The following is a 21,592-nucleotide window of genomic DNA, read 5'->3' as shown; positions in this document are numbered from 1 at the left end:
CATCAGACAGTACCTGCACTGGCATCAGACGGTCCCTGCACTGGTACCAGACAGTCCCTGCACTGGCATCAGACAGTCCCTGCACTGGTACCAGACAGTCCCTGCACTGGCATCAGACAGTCCCTGCACTGGTATCAGACGGTCCCTGCACTGGCATCAGACGGTCCCTGCACTGGCATCAGACAGTCCCTGAACTGGCATCAGACAGTCACTGCACTGGCATCAGACAGTCCCTGAACTGGCATCAGACAGTCCCTGCACTGGTACCAGACAGTCCCTGCACTGGCATCAGACAGTCCCTGCACTGGCATCAGACAGTCCCGATATCTCGTTGATCGTTTGATCGTTGCTGCATTTACACAAAACGATTACTGTTCAAATTTGAACGATATAACGATAATTTGCACAATAATCGTCCTGTGTAATATGGGGAACGATTTCAGGTTAGCGATAAACGATTTTGTTTGTTATAAATCGCTTTATCTAATAGCAGTGTGATATAGGCATCACTATCCGAACCACAACCAGCCCAGTATGTCCCAGTATAAACCCTCACACTGTGACCCAGCAGCGGAATCCTGCAGCGGAGCCCCCATTGCGGAGTCCTGCTGGCCTCGGTGTGTCAGTGGGATGGCGCACACACCACTGCTCTCCGCTCCAAGCATTCTCTCCAGTTAAGTCTTTTCTTGTCCCCAGTTAAGAGCCATAACCCGCTGGTGAAAAGTCTGAAACTTCTACATAACCACGAAGACTTCGAGATGAAGAAACTGCTCTTCAACATGTTGGTGGTGTTATCTAAGGATCTGTCCACAGTCCAGGTGAGGACTGATCTCTATTATAGGACCGCCATTAGGGGCCACATTTGAAGTCAGAATTTGGGCACCAATTTTATAAAAACATGGCAGCTTTCTTCCAGATACAGCACCACTCCTGTCCTTAGGTTGTGTGCTGTATTGCAGCTCATTTACATTGAAGTGAATGGAGCCTAGGTGTAATACCACAGACAACCTGAGGACGGGGGGGCACTGTTCTTGCATGAAAGTTGCTGAATTTTTTTCATGTAAAGCACGTTCCCTTGTTTTCAGAGAGGATGCGCTCTATAGTTCACTCTGTGATACTGAGCTCTATTGAACACATTCACCATACTGCTATATATATATATATATATATATATATATATATATATATATATATATATATATATATATATATAGGATTCTATTCTCGTATATAGTCACTACACACTCACCATAATGCTATACTGTATATATATATATATAATTCTATCACTTCTCTTGTATATAGTTACTCTGTGATGCAGTCACCATACTGTATATATATAATTCTTTGGCTTCTCTCGTATATAGTTACTCTGTGATACACTCACCATACTGTATATATATATATATAATTCTTTGGCTTCTCTCGTATATAGTTACTCTGTGATACAGTCACCATACTGCTATACTGTATATATAGGATTCTTTGGCTTCTCTAGTATATAGTTACTCTGTGATACAGTCACCATACTGTATATATAGGATTCTTTGGCTTCTCTCGTATATAGTTACTCTGTGATACAGTCACCATACTGTATATATATATATAATTCTTTGGCTTCTCTAGTATATAGTTACTCTGTGATGCAGTCACCATACTATATATATAGGATTCTTTGGCTTCTCTAGTATATAGTTACTCTGTGATACAGTCACCATACTGTATATATATAATTCTTTGGCTTCTCTCGTATATAGTTACTCTGTGATACAGTCACCATACTGTATATATATAATTCTTTGGCTTCTCTAGTATATAGTTACTCTGTGATGCAGTCACCATACTGTATATATATAGGATTCTTTGGCTTCTCTAGTATATAGTTACTCTATGATACATTCACCATACTGCTATACTGTATATATATAATTCTTTGGCTTCTCTCGTATATAGTTACTCTGTGATGGGAAGGTGGTTTTGGCTCTGTTCAACTACGTCAAAGCGAATGAAAAACATGGAGTCCATGACTGGCCGGCCGCCCGCTATGAGGATTTACAGCTCCATGCGATCGCCACCTTGTGCTCAGTGGCGCCCCTGCTGGTGGAGGACTATATGACATGTCAGGGGAACACCCGCATCCTTCTGTTCCTGGAGTGGTGCTGCAGCCAAGGTGACTTTATTCTCTTTATTGTCCTCTGAAATTTTGTGTTGCTTTACTATATTTACTATGTCATAGCCCGCAAGGGTCAAGCCTGAGGCCCTGTGGCCCTACTTCAGGCATGATGGGAATTGTAGTTCTGCTACAGCGGGAGGGCCACATGTTTGACCCCTGATGCAAACAATACTTGATGTATAAGGATCAGTGCCAAACCCTGTATATCAATCATGCAGAGCAGGAAGGGTGGGGGAGGGAGGAGGCAGCATGCTGCAGCTCAGCTCCGCCTCTATGGCTCTAAGGATTAGATGGAAAACATGATTTTATAACTTTACAAATCAGCTAAGAGACAGGTATCATGTATCTCCCTGTCAGCTATCTGCCCATGTCTACAGCTCTGATCATCATATACAGCTGACACATTCCACAGAAAGGGGTTTGTTTACCAAAAAAAAAATTACTTTTATTAAAAAATCTCCAGTCTTCCAGTACTTATGAGCTGCTGTATGTCCTGCAGGAAGTGGTTTATTCTCTCCAGTCTGACACAGTGCTCTCTGCTGCCACCTCTGTCCATGTCAGGAACTGTCCAGAGCAGGAGAGGTTTTCTATGGGGATTTGCTGCTGCTCTGGACAGTTCCTGACATGGACAGAGGTGGCAGCAGAGAGCACTGTGTCAGACTGGAGAGAATACACCACTTTCTGCAGGACATACAGCAGCTCATAAGTACTGGAAGTAAGTTTAGATGAGTACTGGACTTTTGATTTTTTAATAGAAGTAAATGACAAATCTCTGGCACCTTCTGAAACCAGTTGATTTGAAAGATTTTTTTTATAGGGGGGGGGAACTACCCCTTTAAGGGCTGACACTAGAATAGAGACTGTCCATTGAATAACCAGACCAGTCCCTTCAGATAAGACGCCCGGGGAGCGGCACAGCTCTTAGTTGTGTAGAATCCTTTCTTACATGCTCCCTGGGATGATATCTGTAATGATGTGGTCACCTTCGGATTGTACAGGAACAATCTTTTCCTTATTTCAGATGCGTTCTTCGGTCAGGGCAACAGTTTCCATGGCAGCGGTGGTCGGGGTAACAAGCACGCCCAGATGCGCTACAGCCTGAGACTCCTCAGGTCTATGGTGTCCGTAGGGGATGAAGCGCTGAATCAGGATCTCTGCGACCAGGGAGCAATTAACCAGCTGCTGGGTAAGCGAATGGCCGAGATCTGTCCGTGTGTTCTGCATTAGAAGATCTGTCCGTGTGTTCTGCATTAGAAGATCTGTCCGTGTGTTCTGCATTAGAAGATCTGTCCGTGTGTTCTGCATTAGAAGATCTGTCCGTGTGTTCTGCATTAGAAGATCTGTCCGTGTGTTCTGCATTAGAAGATCTGTCCGTGTGTTCTGCATTAGAAGATCTGTCCGTGTGTTCTGCATTAGAAGATCTGTCCGTGTGTTCTGCATTAGAAGATCTGTCCGTGTGTTCTGCATTAGAAGATCTGTCCGTGTGTTCTGCATTAGAAGATCTGTCCGTGTGTTCTGCATTAGAAGATCTGTCCGTGTGTTCTGCATTAGAAGATCTGTCCGTGTGTTCTGCATTAGAAGATCTGTCCGTGTGTTCTGCATTAGAAGATCTGTCCGTGTGTTCTGCTCATCACCTGATTAGAAGCAAAGTTTTATCATGAAGTATGTCTGATAGTGATCCCATGACTTAAAGGGGTTGTTCACCCAATAATTTCTCCTCTCTGCTGCCACCTCTGTCCATGTCAGGAACTGTCCAGAGCAGCAGCAAATCCCCATAGAAAACCTCTCCTGCTCTGCACAGTTCCTGACATGGACAGAGGTGGCAGCAGAGAGCACTGGAGAGAATACATCACTTCCTGCAGGACATACAGCAGCTGATAAGTACTGGAAGACCAGAGATTTTTCAATGAAAGTAAATTACAAATAAACTACTGCTACTTTCTTGCAATACGCTTTTACATCAGGGGCAGATCTCTATAATGGGCGCGCGGTATCACTGTAATAGGGTAAAGCGATCAGTTCTTTACTGTTGATGTGTTTCTGTATCCAGGAATCCTTAAGAAAGCAATGGCAAGTGCCGAGGCCACCGATGATGCTGTGCTATTGGAAATCCAGTGCGATGTGCTCTTCATCCTGTCCTCTGTGTGTGACTCTGATCTGCACAGGAAGGTTTGTCATGCTGGTGCAGGGGTTATTGGGGTGCTGCCCCCTCTCATACAGCCATTATAGTCCCCCATTACTACTGGCTGCAAACTGAAACCCATCCTCCAGGAGCACCCCCAATCCTGAGACTGACGCCCCCGCACAGCTGCTTCAGGGCTCCTCATATGGAATTGGTGGCCATAGACGGAATCCTTCTACCAGACAGATGGACATTGGTAGCGTTGTTTAGTATGAGGGTCTGGGTAAGGGCAGGGATGGGTGAGGGGATGCAGCAGGTTATACAAATGTCTCATATTTGCCTGATTCTCACTTAAAGGGGTTGTTCACCAACAATTTTTTTCAAATCAAATCAAATCAACTGGTGTCAGAAAGTTATACAAATTTGTATTTTATTTCTATTAAAAAATCTCCAGTCTTCCAGTGCTTATCAACTGTTGTATGTCCTGCAGGAAGTGGTGTATTCTCTCCAGTCTGACACAGTGCTCTCTGCTGCCACCTCTGTCCATGTCAGGAACTGTCCAGAGCAGGAGAGGTTTTCTATGGGGATTTGCTGCTGCTCTGGACAGTTCCTGACATGGACAGAGGTGGCAGCAGAGAGCACTGTGTCAGACTGTTGAGAATAAATCACTTCATGCAGGACATACAGCAGCTGATAAGTACTGGAAGACTGGAGATTTTTTAATAGAAGTAAATTACAAATCTCTGGCACTTTCTGGAACCAATTGATTTGAAAGAAAATATATTTTGGTGAACAAATCCTTTAAAGGGGTTATCCAGCGCTACAAAAACATGGCCACTTTTGCCCCACTCTTGTCTCCAGGTCAGGTGTGGTTCTCAGTTAATCTCCATTTATTTTAATGGAACTGAATTTCAATCCCCACCCAAACTGGAGACAAGAGCGGGGCTAAGGTGGCCATGTTTTTATAGCGCTGGATAACCCCTTTAATCTTGCCGGTTTGGATTACTTTGTGCCCGCAGGAGTTGTTCGGCTCGGAAGGAGTGGACGTGGTTCTGCAGCTGCTCAAAATGGATTCCAAAAAGTTTTACAGTGGTCTGGGTCACAACAAGCTGATTTTCTGTACTCTGGACTGTGTCTGGTGAGTGATGGAGCCGGTCTGAAGACCATTCAGATTAACCAGGGGCGCACACAGCGGCTTCTTATTCTGGGACTCTTATGCTGATGGCCCATTCTCATTATAGACCCTCAGTATCAGGGGTGACTGTAATTTTTTTTATTTCACTTTTTGCACATTGTTATGGTTGCGGCCATATTGCCTGGACTGTTCTTAACAGCATTTAGTGACATGCTTTACAGCAAGCCTCACTGACATAGACGACAATAGACAGACTCTGTCTCCTTGAGATGAATGTGAGACATTCTGAGCGCACTCTGTGACCTGTGAAGAGGTCATTCCCCAGGGAGCTGCTATTGTCTCCTCTATCTACTGGTGTCACATTCTGTACAGATCACTTTACTGCAGCCTCCTCTTATCACCACAGACACAACAGGAAGTCTCAGCTTAGTATTAGCCCCAGTGGTGAGAATGAGAACTGCAAGATATCACAATTATTTTATAATATATAGAAAGGAATATGGGAAATTAGAAAAAATGTCACCAAAAATTCTTTAAAAATATAGTTACATACCTAGTTAGTATAGTTGAAAAAAGACACATGCCCATCAAGTTCAAACAAGGTGGGGGTGGGTGATGGGCAGGTTCTATACATGTAAATTAATGTTATTTTGGTCTAAGAAAATAAGTCATTTTCTGATGACACTGTCCCTTTAAGGTCCTGTATTATTGGCTGCTTCTCCTCCGAGGACTACTTTCTGGAGAAGGAGGGCATGTTTATCATTCTAGACTTATTGGAGGTGAGTGATGAGATATTGGAAGGGAGTAGATGGGATATTGGAGGGGAGTAGATGGGATATTGGAGGGGAGTAGATGGGATATTGGAGGGCACTGATGGGATATTGGAGGGGAGTAGATGGGATATTGGAGGGGAGTAGATGGGATATTGGAGGGGAGTAGATGAGATATTGGAGGGGAGTAGATGGGATATTGGAGGGGAGTAGATGGGATATTGGAGGGGGGTAGATGGGATATTGGAGGGGAGTAGATGGGATATTGGAGGGCACTGATGGGATATTGGAGGGGAGTAGATGGGATATTGGAGGGGAGTAGATGGGATATTGGAGGGGAGTAGATGAGATATTGGAGGGGAGTAGATGGGATATTGGAGGGGAGTAGATGGGATATTGGAGGGGGGTAGATGGGATATTGGAGGGGAGTAGATGGGATATTGGAGGGGGGTAGATGGGATATTGGAGAGGAGTAGATGGGATATTGGAGGGGAGTAGATGGGATATTGGAGGGGGGTAGATGAGATATTGGAGGGGGGTAGATGGGATATTGGAGGGGAGTAGATGGGATATTGGAGGGGAGTAGATGGGATATTGGAGGGGAGTAGATGGGATATTGGAGGGGAGTAGATGGGATATTGGAGGGGGGTAGATGAGATATTGGAGAGGAGTAGATGGGATATTGGAGGGGGGTAGATGAGATATTGGAGGGGGGTAGATGAGATATTGGAGGGGAGTAGATGAGATATTGGAGGGGAGTAGATGGGATATTGGAGGGGAGTAGATGGGATATTGGAGGGGAGTAGATGAGATATTGGAGGGGGGTAGATGGGATATTGGAGGGAAGTAGATGAGATATTGGAGGGGAGTAGATGAGATATTGGAGGGGAGTAGATGAGATATTGGAGGGGAGTAGATGGGATATTGGAGGGGAGTAGATGGGATATTGGAGGGAAGTAGATGAGATATTGGAGGGGCGTAGATGGGATATTGGGGGGGAGTAGATAAGATTGGAGGGGAGTAGATAAGATTGGAGGGGAGTAGATGAGATATTGGAGGGGAGTAGATGAGATATTGGGGGGGAGTAGATGAGATATTGGAGGGGAGTAGATGAGATATTGGAGGGGAGTAGATGAGATATTGGAGGGAAGTAGATGAGATATTGGAGGGGAGTAGATATTGGAGGGGAGTAGATGAGATATTGGAGGGGAGTAGATGAGATATTGGAGGGGAGTAGATGAGATATTGGAGGGGAGTAGATGGGATATTGGAGGGGAGTAGATGGGATATTGGAGGGAAGTAGATGGGATATTGGAGGGGAGTAGATGGGATATTGGAGGGGAGTAGATGGGATATTGGAGGGGAGTAGATGGGATATTGGAGGGGAGTAGATGGGATATTGGAGGGGAGTAGATGAGATATTAGAGGGGAGTAGATGGGATATTGGAGGGGAGTAGATGGGATATTGGAGGGGAGTAGATGAGATATTGGAGGGGGGTAGATGGGATATTGGAGGGGAGTAGATGAGATATTGGAGGGGAGTAGATGAGATATTGGAGGGGAGTAGATGAGATATTGGAGGGGAGTAGATAAGATTGGAGGCCAATATTACAGCCTGAACCTCCATAGTTGGAGTGTCTATTATGAAGGTAGGGTTCTTCCTCTTAGTTTTGGGATAGTCAGACAAACATAAATAAATGGTGTAGACGCCCGGGGGTATCTATAACCCGTGTCACCCGTCAATGAACCCGCTCGGCCTTCTGTTCTGTCTCTGAAGCTGAATCTGAAGAGTATGAATAATCTGGTGCTTGGAATCCTGGTGGAATTCTGTGATAACCCCAAAACTCTGTCACATATCACAACCTGGAGGGGAAAGAGCAACGACACCGCCCCGAAACTGCTGGTCCAGCTATGGAAGCAAGAGGAGGAGGAACTGGCCGTGAGGAGAGATAACTACGGACGGATAATTGGTGAGTATATAGCCATGTGTACGTCATCTGGAGTGCAGAATGAAGCTCCTAAATACTCCTCAATAACACTTCTTACCATCTTGTTGTAGAGTCTGTGTATCTCCTCTACATAGCTTACTGTGCTGCTGAATCCCATCACTCATCTTGTCTGTGTCCGTTGCTCTAGTTTTGGCCTCTTTTCTCTCTGTTAGGATACTATTACTCAAAGGAGTTATCGGTTGTACTTGGCCAGAACGGCCAATAACCGTTTCATGTAGTAGCTCATGCACAAAGGCAACGATCATTCAACGTGCACAGTGTCAGCTGATCATTGCCTTTTTGCAGGACCCAAAATCCCGATAACGATAGTTTGCTGAGCATTGCTTCATGTAGTAGAAGCGGTGGCAACACACCATCACTATCGTCTATGCGCCACCCAGACTATGTAATGATCGGGCAGCCCCTCCTGCAGCAAGGAGGATTGTTACAATATGATAGTTGCTGTGATTCTTATAGATGCAAAGAGACCCCTGGTTGGGCAGCTGCAGGAGGAGCAGGAGATCACCCCCATGCCAGCCGGCAGCTTCAGCATTGCAATCATGGAGGTGGCGGAAAATATCAGAGCAAAAATTTACTCCATATTTTCTAGACTTGGTAAGTACAAGAAGGCCAGCACTGACTGCATTACAACATCTCCCGCTGTGTACAGGAGTGCAGGTAGTCTGGATTGTAGTGTAAGTCTGTGCGTCTCCATGGTTACAGACTACAAACAAATCTTGTGTAGTCTGATCCTGTAGTCAGGTTACTCCCTCCTTCTCATGGCACGTGTTGCACTTGCTATCTTGCTCTAAGTGTTTTTTCCCGTATATTTATTACATGTAGTTCCTTTTATTCTCGTCTTTTAGGTTTTGAAAATTTACCGGGTTTATCTGCGCTGGACTATGTCACCCTCAGCGTCATAAGCCGATACCTGGATTTTAAGGTAGTTGGTTGACTATATATAAGTGTCACAGCTTCTCCTATCTAATCATCGATGAGACGGTCAATAGCCAGATCCCCCAACAATATAGCACTTGTGCCATTAATGTCTATGGGGGACACTCCTCAAGGTGTTATTTTCCTTCCGGGAATTGCAGGCAGTTTCTTTGTTCTCACGTTTTTTGCACAAGTTTCCTCCCACACTCCAAAAACACAGTGATGAGTGAGTTTAGAATTTACATTATTCTGTCATGGCGGCACACTGCCAGATCAGCGGCCGGGTTCCCATGTTAATTCAGAAGGTTGGGTCTCCTTCATTACAAACCCGCAATAAGATTGTAATGCATGCGACCCCAATTCGATTGGGAGTCATTGTGTGTTAATATCCAAGGAGACCCGAACTCGCTGCTGATCCGTCATGACAGGTACGTTTTCACTATCACCATAGATAACTTTTGACACGTCATGGAGACACGTCATGGAGACATGTGAAAAGTTTTGATCATTCCAGGTGTTCACACCCATACTGATCAGGAGAATGAGGTGGGAGAGGACCATGCTGCCGCACATCCGCTCCCCGCTCTGTCAGACTTACATTATAAACCGACTGATCACATGATACAGAGCTGGGAGAGGACGGCACTTATGGTGATCTTCTCCCAGCTTGTTCTCCCGATCGGTACAGGTGTGAACACTCAGACCCAGACCGGTCTCTATGACATGTCTCTATGATGTCTCTTTGTCATGTCTCTATGAGGTTTCTGTGTCCAAGAAGGTAACAGCATCACACAAAGGCAGATATAGATGAAAAGATGGAGTTTTATTCTAGCATGGCACAGGCACACATGCAATGTTTCAACCGCAATGGTCTTTTTCAAGCATGGACCAAGACCATTGCAGATGAAACGTTGCATGTATGCCATGCCAGAATAAAACGTCATCTTTTCATCTATATCCGCCTTTGTGTGATGCTGTTACCTTCCTGGACTTGGATACTTTTTGCCTCATATGGACACTGGGGCTTGTAACTATTGCATCCATTGCTTAGTAGTAATAATAATAATAATAATAATATTGCATCCATTGCTTAGTAGTAATAATAATAATAATAATAATAATAATATTGCATTCATTGCTTACACATTTTTAAGATTTTTTAAAACCGGATGGTCAATAAAGAGGAGTGCTATAGTATTTGTTTTTCTTTGCGCTATGAGGTCTCTATGACATGTCTTTATGATGTCTCTATGACATGTCTCTATGATGTGTCTCTATGATGTCTCTATGACATGTCTCTGACGTGTCTCTATGATGTCTATATGACATGTCTCTATAACATGTCTCTATGAGGTCACTGTGACATGTCTCTATGACATGTCTCTTTGAGGTCTCTATGATGTCTTTATGACGTGTCTCGATGATGTCTCTATGATATGTCTCTATGATGTCTCTGTGACATGTCTCTATGATGCCTCTGACGTGTCTTTATGACATGTGTTTATGATGTATCTATGACATGTCTCTGTGATGTCTCTATGACATGTCTCTATGATGTATCTATGATGTGTCTCTATGATGTCGCTATGACATGTCTCTGACGTGTCTCTATGATGTCTATATGACATGTCTCTATAACATGTCTCTATGAGGTCACTGTGACATGTCTCTATGAGGTCACTGTGACATGTCTCTATGAGGTCACTGTGACATGTCTCTATGACATGTCTCTTTGAGGTCTCTATGATGTCTTTATGACGTGTCTCAATGATGTCTCTATGATATGCCTCTATGATGCCTCTGACGTGTCTTTATGACATGTGTTTATGATGTATCTATGACATGTCTCTGTGATGTCTCTGACATGTCTCTATGATGTCTCTTACATGTCTATATGTCTCTATGATGTCTCTGTGATGTCTCTGACATGTCTCTATGATGTCTCTTACATGTCTATATGTCTCTATGATGTCTCTATGATGTCTCTGACGTGTTTCTATGACATGTGTCTATGATGTATCTATGACATGTGTCTATGATGTATCTATGACATGTCTCTGTGATGTCTCTATGACGTGTCTCTATGATGTCGCTGCAATGTCTCTATGATATGTCTCTATGATGTCTCTGTGACATGTCTTTATGATGTCTCTATGACATGTCTATATGGCATGTCTCTATGATGTCTCTGACGTGTCTCTATGACGTTTCTCTACGAGGTCTCTATGACATGTGTCTATGATGTATCTATGACATGTCTCTATGAGGTCTATGACATGTCTCTATGATGTCTCTATAATGTGTCAGAAGTTTTTTTCGTGGCGACAGCGACACTTTAAAATGTATTGAATGCATCTAGTTTTCCTATTACTGATATTATTTCATAGTTATGTTATTTGCCCTTTAAGGTCGGAGAAGTTTGGAATGAAATTAGGATTGAATTAAAGGCCGAGAGCATCCGACCTGTGACCTCTGATCAGGAAGCTTTGGACGTGATTGAACAAGCTGCAGAAACCATCAGTAAGCTGGTCGCCGCTCACCAGACGGAGATGATTGAAAACCATCAACAGGTGGAACTGCTGGAGGAACAGCAAAAATATACAGAGGTGAGAGTGCGAGTGCTCATCCCCAAATACAGCCTGAATACAGTGTGACTACAGCCTGACTACAGTGTGACTACAGCCTGACTACAGTGTGACTACAGCCTGAATACAGTGTGACTACAGCCTGACTACAGTGTGACTACAGCCTGACTACAGTGTGACTACAGCCTGAATACAGTGTGACTACAGCCTGACTACAGTGTGACTACAGCCTGAATACAGTGTGACTACAGCCTAAATACAGTGTGACTACAGCCTGACTACAGTGTGACTACAGCCTGACTACAGTGTGACTACAGCCTGACTACAGTGTGACTACAGCCTGAATACAGTGTGACTACAGCCTGAATACAGTGTGACTACAGCCTGAATACAGTGTGACTACAGCCTGACTACAGTGTGACTACAGCCTGAATACAGTGTGACTACAGCCTAAATACAGTGTGACTACAGCCTGACTACAGTGTGACTACAGCCTGACTACAGTGTGACTACAGCCTGACTACAGTGTGACTACAGCCTGAATACAGTGTGACTACAGCCTGAATACAGTGTGACTACAGCCTGAATACAGTGTGACTACAGCCTGACTACAGTGTGACTACAGCCTGAATACAGTGTGACTACAGCCTAAATACAGTATGACTACAGCCTGACTACAGTGTGACTACAGCCTGACTACAGTGTGACTACAGCCTGAATACAGTGTGACTACAGCCTAAATACAGTGTGACTACAGCCTGAATACAGTGTGACTACAGCCTGAATACAGTGTGACTACAGCCTGACTACAGTGTGACTACAGCCTGAATACAGTGTGACTATAGTGTGACTACAGCCTGACTACAGCCTAAATACAGTGTGACGACAGCCTAAATACAGTGTGACTACAGCCTAAATACAGTGTGACTACAGCCTGACTACAGCCTAAATACAGTGTGACTACAACCTGAATACAGCCTGACTACAGTGTGACTACAGCCTGACTACAGTGTGACTACAGCCTGAATACAGTGTGACTATAGTGTGACTACAGCCTGACTACAGCCTAAATACAGTGTGACGACAGCCTAAATACAGTGTGACTACAGCCTAAATACAGTGTGACTACAGCCTGACTACAGCCTAAATACAGTGTGACTACAACCTGAATACAGCCTGACTACAGTGTGACTACAGCCTGACTACAGTGTGACTACAGCCTGAATACAGTGTGACTACAACCTGAATACAGCCTGACTACAGTGTGACTACAGCCTAAATACAGTGTGACTACAGCCTAAATACAGTGTGACTACAACCTGAATACAGCCTGACTACAGTGTGACTACAGCCTGACTACAGTGTGACTACAGCCTAAATACAGTGTGACTACAGCCTGAATACAGTGTGACTATAGTGTGACTACAGCCTGACTACAGCTTAAATACAGTGTGACTACAGCCTAAATACAGTGTGACTACAACCTGAATACAGTGTGACTACAGCCTGAATACAGTGTGACTACAACCTGAATACAGCCTGACTACAGTGTGACTACAGCCTAAATACAGTGTGACTACATCTGTATATGCATGTATATATCTTCTGTATATCCGTCTGTATATATCCTCTGTATATCCATCAGTATATATCCTCTATATATCCATCTGTATATATCCTCTGTATATCCATCTGTATATATCCTCTGTATATCCATCTGTATATATCCTCTGTATATCCATCTGTATATATCCTCTGTATATCCATCTGTATATATCCTCTGTATATCCATCTGTATATATCCTCTGTATACCCATCTGTATATATCCATCTCTCAGATCCCCGCTCTGACATTATGTTTCTCCCACAGATAAAAGAAAATCACAAGCAGCGAGAGATAGTGATGAAAACTTGGGATAAATTCCTGGCGAGGACGTCGAACTATGAGGCTCTGAAGGTGATTGTATGATATGTGATTCCCCTATATGTAAGGGTGGAGACAAGCAGAAAGTCAGAGGGAATCAGTACAGATCATTGATTCTAAACACATAGGAGACCTGACACATGGACACGGACCACTTTATATTAGATTATTGTTGGAGTGCTGCCGGTGGAGCATCTAATGTGTATACACTGTATATACCCTGTATGTGTCCCTGACAATAAGACCTAGTGGAGGTTTTGCTGAATTGCTAAATATAAGGCCTCCCCCAAAAGTAAGACCTAGCAAAGAGCTAGAAAAGTTTTTGTTTGGAAGCATGGCCGCCACACAGAACACCAGGGCATGCACCAGGGCATGATTCTTTTTAGCCGCCGCCATTGTCCCCGACCTTCACTGTCCATTACAGAGAAGCTGCATGCAGGACATGAAGATCACCACCTGCCGGTGCCCTTCCGCAGCCATCACTTGTAAATGTGCAGACAAGGCATCAAGACATACCGTACCGACATACCATATGCTGTCCCTGCTATGCTGAACGAGTGTGCTGTGGTGAGCTCCCCCTAGTGACTGGAAGCCACCATATCATATGCTGTCCCTGCTGTGCTGTACAAGTGTACTGTGTTGAGCTCCCCCTAATGGCTGGAAGCCGTTATACCGTACGCTCTGTCCCTGCTGTGCTGTGGTGAGCCCCCCCTCGTGGCCAGAAGCCATCATACCATGTACTGTCCCTGCTGTGCTGTGGTGAGCTCCCTCTGGTGGCTGGAAACCACCATACCATGTACTGTCCCTGCTGTGCTGTAGGAGTGTACTGTGGTGAGCTTCCCTTGTGGCCGGAAGCTGCCATACCGTACGCTGTCCCTGCTGTGCTGTACGAGTGTGCTGTGGTGAGCTCCCCCTGGTGGCCAGAAGCCACCATACCGCATGCTCTGTCCCTGCTGTGCTGTATTAGTGTGTGGTGGTGAGCTGCCCCTGGTGGTTAGAAGTCGCCAAACCATACGCTGTCCCTCCTGTGGTGAGCTCTCCCTGGTGGCTGGAAACCACTATACCGCATGCTCTGTCCCTGCTGTGCTGTATTAGTGTGTGGTGGTGAGCTCTCCCTGGTGGCCGGAAACCACCATACCGTACGCACTGTTCCTGCTGTGCATGTGACATGTGAATTGTTCTTCATTGAAAACATCCCCTGAAAATAAGACAGTAAGGCCTTTCTCCAGTAAGGCTGGGTTCACACTACGTTTTTGCAAAAAACGGATGGAAAAAAACAGATGCAACTGTGTGCATCCGTTTTTCCATTGACTTTCATTATAAAAAAAAAACGGATCAAAACAGATCCGTTTTTTTGATGAACACAAAAACGTGTACAACCACAGATTGCAAAAACAGATTGCAAAAACGTAGTGTGAACCCAGGCTAAGTGTCACATCCCGCTGCATCAGCCATACATGTTCTTTTTTTTTTATCTATTTTTTACTATTTTTAGAAAGCAAAACGACTTCAGGAAAAGTCCATTGAATCGTCAAGACCCAAAGCAAGACCCCAGAATACAACCGTCCACTCCACCCAGATCCCTAACCTCAACACTACGGTACAGTCATCTACCCCTGTAGTAAACTACTTAAAGGGACAGTGTCATCAGATAATGACTTATTGTATTAATTATGTTTTTATGTTAAACATATTTTTCAAGAATTTTTGGTGACATTCTGTCTGTCCGCTGTAAAGCATGTCACTAAATGCTGTTAAGAACAGCCCAGGCAATATGGCTGCCCCCATTACAATGTACAAAAAGTAAAATAAGAAAAAATTACAGTCAGAAAATAGAATAAAAAAAGAAGTTTTAGTATCTGACTCTAATCAGTAGAAGGAAATTTAGATGACACAATCCCTTTAACTACTAAGAATCCTTCCATTCTCTTGCAGGTTGCTTGTGGGCCTGTTGTGACTGTGGAGAGTACCCCATCTAAGCTAACAGGAGGTCCTCTCGCTGATACAGAACTCGCCCTCAAAAGGGTTCCCATTCGGGGAGGAGCCCTGCAGAAGGCCAGAGGTGTCAAAACGGGGGAGTGAAGGGGCAAACCGGACGATTCTGTGTACAGAGAGTGCAATGCATGGCCGACCAGTCCTTGAATGATACATAGAGCAGCATATTTATTCATTTCTGTGTATATCGCCGTCTCATACAGCAGCCGTGTCTTATCATCCAATTGTGGCATCTTATCATCCAATTGAGTCTGTGTAAACCCTCACAACTATACCTTTCAGGCCCCAAAGCCACTAAAGTGAAATCTGAAACAACAACAAATAGTCTTGATTAAAAAATTTTCCTTGATTTAATATTTTTTCTTGATTAAAACAATCTGTGTCTCCATGGCAACAGACTACAAACAACCCCTGCGAAGTCTGGTCCTGTAGTCACACATACAATCTACATTCAGCAGCTTAATAAGTGATAGGAAACAATGGAAGGTAGTATGGCTGCAGGGTCAGACTACGGTGTTATAGTTTGCAGTCTGTTACCATGGAGACACATAATAAGGTAATATAGCAGCCATAAACAATAAGCAATAGGACATTTCTAATCAAGACTGTTTACCAAGTTGCTTCATTTGCCGTTCTGTTTGTACTGGGGAAAAACATGGCTGTGATGGTGCACATTGCTTTTAAAGGGACGTTTTCACCTAGAATTTTGTGGCACATCCCCAAAATATCTGATAGCTGTTTTATACAGTTTGTGTAACTCCCATTGATGTTAATAGGAAATGCATAAACATAAGGCTATGCTGTTTACACAATTTCCATTAGCCTTTATGGGCTGGTGTAGCTACCATGAAGGGGCAGACCACACAGCTGCTACAGGGCCTGCCCCATTGAAGAATGATCTGCATCCATGGGAGTACTTACATCAACAACCGAACCGCACACCCCCCACTACCCGAACAGCCAGCGGCGGCGTCCATTCCCCTGGATCCCCAACGCACAAGTGGTGTCACACTGGAGAAGGACATAATGCTGGTGGCTGGGCTGGGGGACTATATATGTATGCTGATTCAGGGCGCGGGGACTTACAGGATTCATCGGGCCCCGTACAGTTTTATGCTATAGGGCCCCATTATTCCCAGCTGCGTCCCTGTTCATCAGAGTTACACAGACTGTATATAACAGACTGCTTGACTGTTTTGGGCTTCATGCCCTCAGGTGGTCACACCAGGCCGGAAGGGACCAGGGGGCACTCGATACCACGATAGCCACAGATCCCAGAGGCCATTAATGTCCCAGATGGGAAAACCCCTTTATAGAAAGCCGTGCTAATAGGCTGACACCATTCCCCTAGGCCAGATGAGGGCTAATAGACCCAGAGAGGGGGTAATAGGCCCTTTATAGCATAGACTGGAGTGGCAGCTTTATAATAGATGGGAAGCTGCAGGTTAGAGACTCTGGTTTCTGTGAATGGCATCGTCTATAACCAGCTGCTGATTTCCAGATACATAGAGCCGTATATACATAGATCCGTATATACCTAGAGCCCTATATACATAGATCCGTATATACCTAGAGCCGTATATACATAGATCCGTATATACCTAGAGCCGTATATACATAGATCCGTATATACCTAGAGCCGTATATACATAGATCCGTGTATACATAGAGCCGTATATACCTAGAGCCGTATATACATAGATCCGTATATACCTAGAGCCGTATATACATAGATCCGTATATACATAGATCCGTGTATACCTAGAGCCGTATATACATAGATCCGTGTATACCTAGAGCCGTATATACATAGATCCGTATATACCTAGAGCCGCATATACATAGATCCGTGTATACATAGAGCCGTATATACCTAGAGCCGTATATACATAGATCCATATATACCTAGAGCCGTATATACATAGATCCGTGTATACCTAGAGCCGTATATACATAGATCCGTATATACATAGATCCGTATATACCTAGAGCCGTATATACATAGATCCATATATACCTAGAGCCGTATATACATAGATCCGTATATACATAGAGCCGTATATACCAAGAGCCGTATATACATAGATCCGTGTATACCTAGAGCCGTATATACATAGATCCGTATATACATAGATCCGTGTATACCTAGAGCTATTTATACATACACCCGTATATGCCAAGATCCGTATATACATAGACCCCTATATACATAGAGCCATATATACATACATCTGTGTATACCTAGAGCCATATATACATGGACCCAAATATACCTAGAGCCGTATATACCAAGAGCCGTATATACATAGATCCGTATATACCTAGAGCCGTATATACATAGATCCGTATATACCTAGAGCCGTATATACATAGATCCGTATATACATAGAGCCGTATATACATAGATCCGTATATACATAGAGCCGTATATACCAAGAGCCGTATATACATAGATCCGTGTATACCTAGAGCCGTATACACATAGATCCGTATATACCTAGAGCTATATATACATACACCCGTATATGCCAAGATCCGTATATACATAGACCCCTATACACATAGAGCCATATATACATACGTGTATACCTAGAGCCATATATACATGGACCCAAATATACCTAGAGCCGTATATACCAAGAGCCGTATATACATAGATCCGTATATACCTAGAGCCGTATATACATAGATCCGTATATACCTAGAGCCGTGTATACCTAGAGCCGTATATACATAGATCCGTATATACATAGATCCGTATATACATAGATCCGTATATACCTAGAGCTATATATACATACACCCGTATATGCCAAGATCCGTATATACATAGACCCCTATACACATAGAGCCATATATACATACGTGTATACCTAGAGCCATATATACATAAACCCAAATATACCTAGAGCCGTATATACCAAGACCCGTATATACATAGAGCCATGTATACATAGACCCGTATACACATAGATCTTTATATACCTAGAGCCGTGTACACATAGAGCCATATACTCCCAAATAAGGTGATTTGTATCATTATTATTCCACGCTGGACTTGTGTGTCGCCCGGATAAGGACGGGTTCACACTGCGTTTTTGGAGTCTGTTTTTTTTCGTGTTTTCTGAAAAAAAAATGCAATTGTGTGCAAGCTGTATGGATCCGTTTTTCTATTGAATTCCATTATAAGGGTGTGTTCACACGTTTAGGAACCGCAGCAGATTTGATGCTACAGATATCAATGTAACTAAATGAGTGAACATAGCATCAAATCTGCTGCGAATCCTGTACGTGTGAACGCACCCTTATAATGGAATTCGCACCCTATTAAAAAAGAGGATCGAAACGCATGCATTTTTTTTTTTTTTTACTGCAAACAAAAAGGTGCTCAACTACGTTTGTGTACGCTAAGAAAAAGGTGCATTTTGATCCTATTTTTATAATTGAAGAACAGATCCCAACGGATTGTACACAACTGCATCTGTTTTATGCAAAAGCAACAAAAAAACGGACTGAAAAAATGCAGTGTGAACCCGGCCTAATATAGAAAAGCGGAGCAGCAGGCAGTTCTAGCAAGTGCACGGAGTCATCAGGTGTCTTAAAGGGGAATATCCCCAGATCACAAGCTGTCCCCTCTAAATTGATTGCTGGTGGTCTGACCGCTGGGACCGGCACAGATCAGGAGAATAGAGGTCGGACAAGTGAGTAGAGCGTCAGCGTGCAGGATCGGACACCACTGCACTGATATCTATGGGGCTTCTGAACCTTTGTTCTCATGATCAGTTAGGGTCGCACCCAACCTGCGGATAGGTGATAAGGTTTAATCTTAGGATAACCCCTTTAAGTAAAGACCAAGTGCTGTAGAGCCTTCAGTATAATAACAACCTGATCTCCTATAATACCCCCCCCATATATCCCCTATATATAAAGTGTTACAGGGACCTACCGTGCTCCATTCATAACCCTGGTGATGTCCTATGCACAGAACAATGAAGGCCCTGCAGCTGCTGCACCCGCTATGGTCACTCTCCTGTTTATTTTGTGATATTCGGGCAGCGTGCAGTGATTGTGGGGGCTCTGGGATTAGTGCCGGGGTCACCATCTGCGTACAGGCTGTACACCCCCTCTGTGCTGGGTCCGTAACACCTGCCCAGCTGGTTTCCTATGACATTGACTCTAGTGTCTCTTGTGGTATTACAGTCAGTACCCTGTTAGTGCTGTATAGATAATGGCTGAGTATTCTATTCTATCCATGTGACTACATGCCGCTGTAGCTCCGCCCCTAAGACTACTAACTAATGGTGAAATCATTATAAAATTGCCGTATTGCATCAGATTTACGGGCACAACGTCCAAGCACTGAGCTAAAGAAGTACTGGGTTACTGTAGTGGGGTTTGACAGTACAACTTGGCCAACAATAAACGAGCCCCCATACTGTATGGTTGTATTGATGGGGAAATAAAACGTAAAATGAAATAATAAAAGTAAATAAAATAAAGAGTAAAATATAAGTAAAAATGAGACGCTATGGTGCTTGGAAAAACAGAAGGAAAAAGGAAAAAAGAAGAACTATTAGCAGAATAAAAATACAAACAGCCGCCCTGATCGGGTACCAAAAATATGTATCATCTTTATTTCATCGAGGTATATAAATAAATTTTATCTAGATAAAAGACGGCATGCAGGTAATGTGTCGCCACGCAGGACAAATCCAGTGTTTCTATTGGTTGATAATACAAAAAGGTCACATATCCGGTGTATGACATCATATATCCGGTGTATGACATCACAGTTCTGGTGTATGACATCACATATCTGGTGTAAGACATCACATTTCCTGGATATGACATCACATTTCCGGGGTATGACATCACATATCTGGTGTATGACATCACATATCTGGTGTATGACATCACATATCTGGTGTATATGGATATGACATCACATTTCCGGGGTATGACATCACATATCTGGTGTATGACATCACATATCTGGTGTATGACATCACATATCTGGTGTATGACATCACAGTTCCGGGGTATGACATCACATTTCCGGGGTATGACATCACATTTCCGGGGTATGACATCACGCTTCTGGTTTATGACATCACATTTCCGGTGTATGACATCACATTTCCACTGTATGACATCGTCCAGTCTTTTGGTATTGGTGTGGGAGGGATCCGTGGCCTACCTGAGTGATCGTCTTACGTCAGGACATGTTTAGTAGATTTGCGGCTTAAGAAGGCAACCTCGGTATAGAATAAGACATGAGACATAAGAACCTTCTGGTTATAATAGATACATGTACAGGACGATGTGACAGGACTCCGCTCCTCACACTAGATCCAGGGCTTTATTAAAGGGGAAATCCCTGTGGAAAAGGACAAAGAGGAAAGTTACTAAATAGTAACGTGTTGTGTATCCTTAAAGGGGCCGTGCCAGGTAAGGGGCAGGTAAAAGCACACGGGTACCACATACATGTATGTAATAGGGGACACATTAGCTTCCATGCCTGCAGTGTTTTTCTCCACCATGGATTTAATCACTTCCTGGTTTCCTCTCTGAACTGTGACCCTGTGGTTGCCAGGCAACAGAGCAGACACTGCCACAATTAGAGTGGAGACTAGAGATGAGCGACCCTGGAGCAGCTGGAGTCGATCCGAACCTGATCATTCGGCATGTGATTAGCGGTGGCTGCTGGAGTTGGATAAAGCCCTAAAGCCCGTATTCCACGGGTCGTTGGATGAGCAAACGAGCGCTGTCAGCGTTCGTTTGCTCCTCGTTCGCCGCTCGCTGCCGCCGCTATTCAACGCGGCTGCAGCGAGCGGGTGAGTGCGGGAGGGGGCGGCGGGGAGCTGCGGGGGGGCTGCCCGGGGGATCGCTAGATCGTCCGGGCAGCCCATAGGATATAGCAGCGTCTGCTGACGATGCTCCTATTCAACGGAGCGCCGGCAGCAG

The 21,592-nt window shown here is 44.1% G+C and overlaps 2 protein-coding genes across 16 annotated transcripts in view; one reads left to right on the top strand and one right to left on the bottom strand.

The window, feature by feature from the left end:
* The window catches only part of STEAP2 (STEAP2 metalloreductase), a 90,677-nt gene extending 70,408 nt beyond the window's left edge, over positions 1–20,269 (top strand). For 6 of the 7 annotated variants that reach the window (XM_069959519.1, XM_069959515.1, XM_069959513.1 and 3 more), the window contains 13 exons: positions 697–818; positions 1,954–2,170; positions 3,195–3,359; positions 4,224–4,342; positions 5,315–5,433; positions 6,128–6,209; positions 7,978–8,170; positions 8,666–8,803; positions 9,055–9,131; positions 11,533–11,730; positions 13,580–13,666; positions 15,129–15,233; positions 15,569–20,269. In XM_069959519.1, the coding sequence (XP_069815620.1) occupies positions 697–818; positions 1,954–2,170; positions 3,195–3,359; positions 4,224–4,342; positions 5,315–5,433; positions 6,128–6,209; positions 7,978–8,170; positions 8,666–8,803; positions 9,055–9,131; positions 11,533–11,730; positions 13,580–13,666; positions 15,129–15,233; positions 15,569–15,715 (1,769 nt within the window). In that variant the 3' untranslated portion in view covers positions 15,716–20,269. The remainder of the gene's footprint in view (positions 1–696; positions 819–1,953; positions 2,171–3,194; positions 3,360–4,223; positions 4,343–5,314; positions 5,434–6,127; positions 6,210–7,977; positions 8,171–8,665; positions 8,804–9,054; positions 9,132–11,532; positions 11,731–13,579; positions 13,667–15,128; positions 15,234–15,568) is intronic. The other variant, XM_069959518.1, reaches the window with a different exon arrangement.
* The window catches only part of FAM237B (family with sequence similarity 237 member B), a 25,990-nt gene continuing 24,632 nt past the window's right edge, over positions 20,235–21,592 (bottom strand). For all 9 annotated transcript variants that reach the window (XM_069959530.1, XM_069959528.1, XM_069959533.1 and 6 more), the window contains one exon: positions 20,235–21,005. In XM_069959530.1, the coding sequence (XP_069815631.1) occupies positions 20,974–21,005 (32 nt within the window). In that variant the 3' untranslated portion in view covers positions 20,235–20,973. The remainder of the gene's footprint in view (positions 21,006–21,592) is intronic.

The sequence above is a fragment of the Dendropsophus ebraccatus genome, chromosome 2 (assembly GCF_027789765.1).
Source record: "Dendropsophus ebraccatus isolate aDenEbr1 chromosome 2, aDenEbr1.pat, whole genome shotgun sequence".
NCBI lineage: Eukaryota > Metazoa > Chordata > Amphibia > Anura > Hylidae > Dendropsophus > Dendropsophus ebraccatus.
Note: the sequence above shows the minus strand (reverse complement) of the source record. Positions and strands in the feature narration are given on the sequence as shown.